Raw genomic sequence first — 9,413 nt, forward strand, 5'->3', positions numbered from 1 at the left:
CGGGACAAGGGAAGATTAATACTAAACCCTAACTGCGAAAATACAAGGGAAAAGCAAAAAGGGAACTCCGATGATCTAGAGGGGGTACTTACGTGGAGTAGAAACTGATTCGGAGCTAGCTCGAGAGGTTTGGGGAGGAACCCTAGCAGAGCGTCCTGTGAGTGCAAGGGGAAGAGGCGGCTGGTTTTCTGAAAGTGAAAGCAAAATGTTCAATTAGGGCAATGCGAAGGGCTCTTATCTCATGGGTCAGCCTTTAGGCCCACTGCTGTAGGGCAACCCCTAAATTAAGATGGCAGAAAAAAATAATTGGGCCTTACATAAAAGTTATGTAAAATATACTACCTAATAAGTTATACATGAAGACCGAATTAATCGTTCTGAAACTTATCATATGAGAAACACTTTACATGCACTTTGCCGAAAATAATATTTTGTGTATTGTTTGTTGAAAATAACGTTTCGTAGTACAAGAAAATAAGTAAATACCATTATATTAACTAAGTTAGACACTATTTTATAAATTAAAGTTATTAATGATATCTAAATTGGTCTTTGTTATTGATAAAAAATTACACTAAAAGATTATTAAATAATAAATAATTTTAAAAATAAAAGTAATTAATCACTATAATTATTATTTTAAATACTAATTTATAAATTAAACGTGATTAATCTAAAATAGTCTTTATCATAAATACAAATTAATAATTGTTTCTGAATTAAAGTTTAAATTGATCTCTAATATTATATACGAAAGATTTAGCTATTAAGAAATTAGTATTTAAATTAGTCTCTATTATGACTAATTATTTAAAATTAGAGACTAATTTAAATATTAATTTTTTTTAACTAAAAACTTGGTAGTATGTTAGAGATGAATGTGAATTCTAATTTACAAATCAATTATAAGTTTATATTCATAATAATGACTATTTTAAATACTAATAATTTTTAGTTTATAAATTGGTATATAAAATAGTCACTATGATCTAATTACTTTTTATCTTTAAAATTTGTTATTACTTACTGATTTTCTTGTATTGTTATATTTGATTTGTTAATAAAAATTTAAATTGATCTTTAACATCACCCTCCACGTACTAAAGTATATGCTTATAAATGCTTTAACTTTCTTTAATTGAATATATAATCAAATTTTTTTCATATATTTAAATCTAAGATATATGTCATTTAAGATATCTTATAACTGAGTTTAATTTACATTAAACAACACTTCACGATATGTCTTAAGTTAATTAATTAAATATAAACGAGATATCATCTAGTAAATGTTTTATCTGTCACGTCACATAGTAATCAAGAAAATACAAATAAAATATTGTTTAGTCCTCTTGAATATTTTAATTTAGTTCTAAACCTTTCTTTTTCACTTTTTTTCTCTCTAGTAATTTCAAAACTGGGTTTAGATAACACTTTGAGAATAAAAAGAGTAGAAAAAAAAAAAGAAAAAAGATATCAGGGATACTTTAATGAATTTAAATGTTTTAATGAATTAGAAAACTCAATTTCAAATGTTTCAAAGTAAAAAATACAATCACAACAAGAAATATATTTTATAGTGGCACTTATGTTTTAGACTTTTATAAAACTGACGTTATATTACTAGAATTTTAAATTTATATTATGTTTAGAGTGTCTTTAAAACCGAAAAAACATAGATATTTAATTTCTGCCTTTTCCTTCTTCTTTTATCTTATTTTTGTTGTCGTTAACAACTACTTCGCCTTTTCGGTATCACACACCACATTGTTGCTTTCTCTTCCATTCTTTCTTCATTCAAGTACTGGATTGAAGCAGCTCCATCTTCTCTGCTCAAACAATGGATTACCAAAAGCATCAAAGGTTAAGAAATAAGGGCATTTTTTTAATGTGAAATTGGTCTCAGTTAGCAATGACCTTTGAATCTGGAAAGATCTTTCTCCTAAAGCTTCCAAAGCCAGTAACTTCTGAAATTTACAATGTTTTTTTAATGGATAATGGTTGGAAATAATAATAAATCAAGAGCTGACTTTGTACATTGGAACATTTCTCGAACTAACCATTAATCAACGAGGATTCAACAAATTTATGTTGTGAAGACAATACTCACATACATAATTTAGTAGACGTAATATTCATGTTGTTTATGCTAAATTTCAAGTTATGGAATAACTTATAAATAGTGTTGGAATGGCACAGTTGTTTCGTTCGTGTTTCTAATTTCTATGCCTCCAAAAGCTCCTGTGGTCAAGTTGGAGACAAACGTTTGAAGTGCATATGAGATAGTTAGCAGAAAAGTTGGTTAAGGTCTCAAGGTTCTTCATGTACTTCAACTCTATGGGCTTTTATTTAACAAAGAGATACAACTTAAAAGAAAAAATCATAAATTTAGACTGCTCAAATTATTTGTCTGCAAATTCAGGTATGCTGTGTCGTAAAATAGAATCAAAATGAGATAACCACGCTAACCAGAGAAATAGAATAGCAAACCAATAAAACAAACTAATAGGATAATTTAAGAAATCATGCTAATGTTTCATCAACAGCAAATAAGATAAAAGTTATTCAGACTCCAGATTCTTGAAAAAATATTCGGCATTCCGTAGTAGAAATTAAGATAAAAACCCAATCTGAGACTCAAAAAAAAAAATCTCCATACGGAGCACTGTTCATGCAATTGTCAAAAAATCGGTTAAACTAATCCGCAGAGACGACCGAAAAAGACCCAACCTGAGAAATGTATAAAAAATATTCTTGTCCTAGACTACTAGGTATGGTCATAAATAACCTTCAACTGATATACAATATTCAATCCTTGTGTAGTATTTTATAAATTATAACATTTCTGTGTTAATCATAATAGCTAAGGAGGGACTTTGACTCTACCTTTAGGTTGTACGAGGGCCATTCCCTTCTCGATCCCCCGGTAATTCTTCCACTTTTTTATTCACTGAAGGTATGGACTGTTTTTCTTCAACAGGTGCCCTCTGGTCTCCAACAACTGGTTCACTCGGGATGCATGGTCTCCAAATTATTTCGTTGCCCACATCCATAAGTGCAATGCCCTTTGCAGTCAAATCAGTCCTAATCTTATCACTTTTTAGAAAATCCTTGTTAACCCTAGCTTGAGTTCTTTCTTTTATCAAATGTAGCAATTCACCTTCTGCCAGACCTGCTCTCTTCAATGCCTTCTCTTTCAACTGCTGCAGAACCTGATGAACAAATAACAATAACAATTGTTTTAACATTTGCAATGGTTTTCCGAAAGAATGTGTCTTTAGATTACATAAAACGGGGAAATTAAGCTCGTGTAAATAAAATGAATCACCTCAGCATAGGATTTAGAGGACAATAATCCAAGTACGTCCAAAACTTTTGCAACTTCCTTCTCAACTTCCTGTAAGGATTGAATCAATTGCAACTGTGCTCTTTTCTGCATTTTCTTCTGGAAGATAGACAAAACATATTCATAAATTACTGGCGCATTTCCCACACAAAAACGAATGCAGCAGCACCATGCTGCAATCCAAGATATTGGTTCCATTTACGTACCTTCAACATCTTCAATGAACTGTTCACAAATTTCAACGCCTCCTGGATAGCACCAGTTAGTATCACTGGCGTCTGCAAGTCATCTGACATTTTTGTTTGAAACTCAACACTCAACTTCTTAATACATTCCTTGGCAGCCTCATTAATTTGAGGCACCTTTTCATTCTTCTCGGGTCCTTCTTGAAGAAATGGTGATAAAGCATCTTTACAATCTTGAAGAGTCTAACAAACAAAAACGAAGCTGTTTCAAACAATTTCCCAAGCAAGAATACCACCCAACCTTGATAAATCAAACTGCTTCATATAAGTCATAATAAGAACACCGAAGAGACAGCATTTTCCTAACAATGAGACTCACAAGAGTCAACCTTGAAACATTTGGACATTTAATAATATAACCAGGGATTTTCATCACATTACCTTCAACCTCAAAAACTCAAAGTAGCGGGAAAGAAGCACAGGAAATTCTATCTCCAAGATACAAGTTGCTTAATTTACATACCAGTATTTTAGGTAGGATATATAATTTCATATAAATTCACAATAAAGGCGAAACTTCACCGGCTTAACCCCAAATAAAAACAAATTAATAAAAATCATATAAGGGAAAAACTATCAACCTTGAGAGATGAACTCGCGCACATACATCAACATCTAAGCAACACTCAATTCCTGATACAGGTTATTTGGAGGCTGCTTACCTGAAATATATAGTAAATAGCATCTGATGAATTCTCCAGCTGCGAGATAGAGTAATTTAGTGGAGATCTGTAATGGGCACTAATCAAAAAGTGTCTCAAAGCAAGTGGATGATAACGCTCAGTGATCTGCAAGAAAAGATATCATGAAAAATATGCACAATACATCTTGTAAGAACTTGTATCATGAAAAACCCTCTACAAACATTTAAAAAGAAATAAAACCATCATTAACAAGGAAAATGGAAGTTCGCTAAGAACTGACCTGGCGAATGGTGAAAAAGTTCCCTAAGGATTTTGACATCTTTTCATTATTATTAGTGACATGGCCATTATGCATCCAATAACTGATATGGCTCTCATTGTCTGCAGCCCAGCTCTGTGCAATCTCATTTTCATGATGAGGAAATATTAAATCAATTCCACCACCATGAATATCAAATTTATGAGTTAAATAACAAGCACTCATTGCACTGCATTCAATGTGCCACCCAGGTCTTCCAGGACCCCAAGGGCTGTCCCAACTAGGCTCACCTGGTTTAGCAGCCTGCAATTATTATTATTAAGAAATATAACAGATCAAATGTTAACAATACACCATTTTAAAATAACTGGAAAGGGTTCTCACACCTTCCACAAAGCAAAATCAGCTGGGTGACGCTTTCTTGAGTCCACAGCCACTCGTTCCCCAGCTCTATTGTGCTCTAGCTTTTGTCCAGAAAGCATGCCATAATTTGGACATTTATCAACAGCATAGAAAACATCGCCCTCAACTTCATATGCATATCCATTGTTGATAATCTGCACAGTACATTAATGAATAATAACTAACCATCTTTTTGAATTCTAAATTAATTCCTTAGAATTCATAAATAAAGACAAACTTAGTACAAACAAATCCAATGAAAATGTATTTTTTCATTATTGAACTTATATGCCGTACACTTAAATGAAAATGACATGCAACCACAATTAGATATGTTTCATGTTATCATTAATAAATAAAACTGCTACTTCGTCTCAGGTTTTAAAATTCCTATAGATATATGAAAACAAGAAATAAAGAAGAAATATAAGGAGACATTTTCGCAAGTGAGATAAAACCAGGAAGTTTTAGAAAAATCTCAAAGCAAAGAAGCTGTAAGTTTGTTATCATTTGAAGTCTCATTAACATTTCAGTTGGAGATTGCATGCAGCTTCTGAGCTTCATATCTCCCAATGTTAAAAAATTTTAAACTAGCCTTTTAACCCTTGTTTTGCTTTCATAGTTCTTGCTTGGTTTTAATCTATTTATTATATAAGATAACGAGTTAAATTATCATAATACGATAAATTATACATTACATTGCTGGAAGAAAGAAGAAGGAAAAGCTTTTATTCTTAATATTATATATGTAAACATACAGAAGGTTCAATAATTTGAGGAAGCGGGGTGAGCAAAGCACGAGGACAGAAAATCTAAATGCATTCCCACTAGTCACTACAACAATAAAGAGTAAATATCAAAGATTCTTAAAAATAGTACACAACATGGCACAATAGTGTATACAGGAAGTTTACAACCCGTAATGTGTACAAGGTTTAATTTAACCTGTTCAAGGAAACATATAAACTCCAAATGCACTCAAAAAAAAGGGAAGTATTGATAATATAAAACAGCATGAAAGACTGTCAACTGGAATTTAATTAAAAAAGGTGCAGCAAAGAACTATTTTGCAAGGAGATTCCCTTCATAATTTTAAACAAAAAGCAGAGATAGCAATATGTTTAGCAAAACTAAACCTGGGTTATCATGTCCTTTATCTCACCAAGGTGTTGAGAAACACGAGGTTCCTTAGACGGTGTCTCACACTGAAGATCAGCCATATCAAGATTATATTCATCGCAAAAACGGTTACTCAACATCAATGGATCCTCCCTGGTCTCATTCGCTCGCTTAATTATCTGCAGCAATTCTGATATTAGCAATCTGTAATAAACATTAAAGATTCATATAAGAAACTCATGTAAAGTCATATGCTTTCAAGGACAAATGAACTTGGTGAAACTTCTAACCAAGCTTGTGAAAGCATAGATCCTACAAAGGATTAGGAAGATCCTGCCTAAAGCTCTAACAGCTACTTATGCATATAAAACAGCACAGAAATGAAAATAATTTTCATACCACAATTTAATTGAAAGCTAAATTGAGTATGAATAAGATCATATGCCAACTCAACAAGTCAAAATCCCATGGAGTAGAGAACCACTACCAAAACTATGTTGGTATGGAATAGTCCACATAAAGACTAAGTAGAGATTTGACCATACACAGATGGAATATAGACACCGACCAATGAAAATTGAGCTCCACAAGGAAGACAGGAAAAATAAATGTTGGGGGGGTATGAACAGATGGGCCGGGCCACAGTGGGTAGAGTGATAGGGGAGGATTGAGGTCAAAATATGAAGAGGGTGGTGTGCTGCTGCTCCAGAGACAACCAACAGAAATCACCACGGTTGCAGGTTCACAACTCCAACAAGATTGCTGATCCTATGAGTTTGTCTGGCAATCTTACTCCAATCCCACCAGATTACAATGCTAGGCAGGGACAAAAGTTAAAGATGTGAGCTTGCAGGATCATGCAATCCTGTGAATAAAAGGTATTGGAGTTTTGACAGCAATGCCTCAAACAATGATTGTTATCACTTAGCACCAGCATTGCTAAAAATAGGCTCATCATTGCTAAAAATAGGCTCATCATTCAAATTCAAAAGAATGACAACTTACAGTAAAGAAACAAGAAGTCAACAACAATAAAGAAATAGAGCTATTCTCAAGAAGGATGGTGCCTCCAGTCACTTAGACTCCTGAAGCACATAGAAATATGTATTGTATTGTATTGTATTGTATGAATGGCTTATTCTTAACGTTATGTCCACATAAAAGTTATAGTTAAAATCACAGATTAAACCTGTCTCAATGCAATTCTCTTTCCAGTTGAAAGCATTTTGGAAGATAATACTAAACAAAATATAAGACTTGATAGCAATTGAAAACCTACAAAACTCAATCCTCTACCATACACTTGAATCACTTTAACAAATGAATCCTAAAGTCACAGATTAGAAAACATGGTAACTAACAGGGGTGACTGGATGTCTGGATAAAAGAATTTATATTTTGACTCGCAAAATAATATTATTTAAAATCATTATTCACTAAATGTCCCATTTCCCAATAAGTACTAGTTTACTTTTCTATAACATTAAGCCCTATTCATATCTAAAATGATTTCCTAGATTTATTGTTCTCGCAGTTGGTTATGGCATATGTAACAAAAATTGAGATTCTTGCAAACTCCTAATAGAACTACTCTTAATCCAATAGTAGGAAGGCACATGGACCGAATAACCCTACAAGATATTTGATTAAATTTAAAAATTTTATTTAATAATAATAATTAAAGAAAATTCCAGTCATTTGAGAGTATTGCTCTCAATGCATAAGTATTAACAGAAAAGAAATGGAATGGGTCAGTTTCTAATACTATTTTACAAAGAAAACCAATGAATGAATTTTTCTTAACCCATTTTTACCTCAAACTGACCATAAAAGAAGATAATCATGGAAAAATTACAATATTTGTTAAAGAAAGAACTACCATATATTGACCCATATCTACTTATACTATAATATACACTACCTCCACCTGATCTACTTACAATATAAAGCACTTTTACCTGCATACCAAACTGACCATAAAAGGAAAGATGGTGGAAAAATTACAACATTTATTAGAGAGGGAACTGCCTCATATTGACCCAGACTTCAGAGAAGGAACGCAAACATTGTTTCAATCGTTGTGGCATTTATAGTATACATTCATATAGTTTCATATTGCACTTGTGTATCATTCACATACAGTGGGACACAAATGTAGCAGTGATAAACAACCAGAGTCATGCAAAGGAAAGAAGGATGAAAATTACTCAAAAAAGAAAAACTCAAAAACTTGTCTCAACGAAAATCGCAGCTGAATGGTGAAAAGGTCTAAAAACCAGGGAGTTGCAACTCTGGTTGCAACAAGATATAATCTTATAATGTGACAATAAAACACTGGATTGAATTCATCCTCACCTTGTCATCAACATCAGTGAAATTCCGCACATATGTTACTTCATAGTCCAAGTGCCTAAGATACCTACAAGTTTTCATGTCAAACAGATACAAACCATGTGTCAAATCTCAATCTTCACTTCTAAGAAAAGTGAAATTAAGACAAAAAGGGTGAGCAGAATAAATGTTCCAAAAGAAGTATTCCAATTTAACCTTCCAAATGCTTCTAGATAATACAATATCTAATCCTACTTAAATCTGGCAAATAAAAATAGCCAGACAAACCAAATTAAATTCAACTGCACATTTACATGGTTATAAAAAAAAAATGACTAAGAAATGAATCAACTTTACAGTCCTATGCTAGATTCCCAATTCCATGGGTACAGAAAGAAGTAGAATGACTTGAGGCATGGCAACGAAATGAAAAGATGGATGGTGAGAATTGGAGAATGAATAGTGAGAAAAGTACCTGTAGAGGATATCGAAGGAAACCGCGGCACGAGCGTGGCCGAGATGGCTGAAGTCGTAGGAAGTGACTCCGCAAACGTACATGGAAACCTTGCCAGGGGTTTTGGTTTTGAAGATCTCTTTCTGCTGAGTCATGGAATTGTAAATCCTGAAACCACCAAGCTCCTCTTCATCCATTGCTACCTGCACAGTCTCTCTCACACACACCACAGTCTTCAGCTATCTCTGGTTCAGCCCTAACTTTTATTCTTTTTTCTGTTCTTTAAGCCCGGTCCCCATTTACTTTTGGTGTTATAAGTAATAAATAAAAGAAATTATTATTATTATTATTATTATTAAATATAATATATTGAGATGAAATATTTGTAAGAATGTGTTACTATTATATAATTATTGTTTTTTAAGTGTAGCGTTTCGTCTCATCTCCTGATTTACGTAATTAACTACGTTTTTTCTTTGCTAATTATATTTTTTTCATTGATTATCTAAGTTTTTTTTCTTTATTAATTATATTTTTTCCAATATCTAAGTTTTCTTCTTTTAAGTTTGCAAGTCTCGCCTTATCATTCTCCATCAACGATGCTCATGCTTAT

The 9,413-nt window shown here is 32.7% G+C and overlaps 1 protein-coding gene across 5 annotated transcripts; it reads right to left on the minus strand.

Annotated features, from left to right (window-relative positions):
- Nucleotides 1-1,675: 1,675 nt before the first annotated feature.
- On the minus strand, nucleotides 1,676-9,096 carry LOC114185587 (cysteine--tRNA ligase 2, cytoplasmic-like). 5 transcript variants are annotated; one of them, XR_003604842.2, is made up of 11 exons: nucleotides 8,822-9,096; nucleotides 8,371-8,434; nucleotides 6,033-6,194; nucleotides 4,881-5,051; nucleotides 4,516-4,797; nucleotides 4,254-4,379; nucleotides 3,553-3,774; nucleotides 3,329-3,445; nucleotides 2,887-3,212; nucleotides 1,918-1,967; nucleotides 1,680-1,829 (listed from the first exon to the last, which is right to left on the minus strand). XR_003604842.2 is itself a non-coding variant. In XM_028073408.2 (10 exons), exons 1-9 carry the CDS (start codon nucleotides 8,995-8,997, stop codon nucleotides 2,889-2,891), a joined length of 1,644 nt encoding a protein of 547 aa, XP_027929209.1. In that variant the 5' UTR covers nucleotides 8,998-9,096; the 3' UTR covers nucleotides 1,676-1,967; nucleotides 2,887-2,888. The 5 variants fall into 5 exon arrangements, 4 of the variants coding, with proteins under 4 accessions (XP_027929209.1, XP_027929210.1, XP_027929211.1 ...); XM_028073408.2 differs by having other exon boundaries at nucleotides 1,676-1,967; XM_028073409.2 differs by lacking the exons at nucleotides 1,680-1,829; nucleotides 1,918-1,967 and having other exon boundaries at nucleotides 2,578-3,212.
- Nucleotides 9,097-9,413: the final 317 nt, after the last annotated feature.

The sequence above is a fragment of the Vigna unguiculata genome, chromosome 5 (assembly GCF_037176805.1).
Source record: "Vigna unguiculata cultivar grain cowpea cultivar isolate G323 ecotype 2 chromosome 5, ASM3717680v1, whole genome shotgun sequence".
Classification (NCBI taxonomy): domain Eukaryota; kingdom Viridiplantae; phylum Streptophyta; class Magnoliopsida; order Fabales; family Fabaceae; genus Vigna; species Vigna unguiculata.

What these genes read in the sequence shown, in the direction of transcription:
- LOC114185587 (XM_028073408.2), bottom strand. Translation starts at nt 8,997, where the DNA reads ATGGATGAAGAGGAGCTTGGTGGTTTCAGGATTTACAATTCCATGACT. An exon ending in TCCTTCGATATCCTCTACAG is followed by an intron (nt 8,435 to 8,821) that starts GTACTTTTCTCA and finishes GAAAACTTGTAG; the next exon opens with GTATCTTAGGCACTTGGACT. An exon ending in GTTCATTGAAGATGTTGAAG is followed by an intron (nt 3,446 to 3,552) that starts GTACGTAAATGG and finishes TCTATCTTCCAG; the next exon opens with AAGAAAATGCAGAAAAGAGC.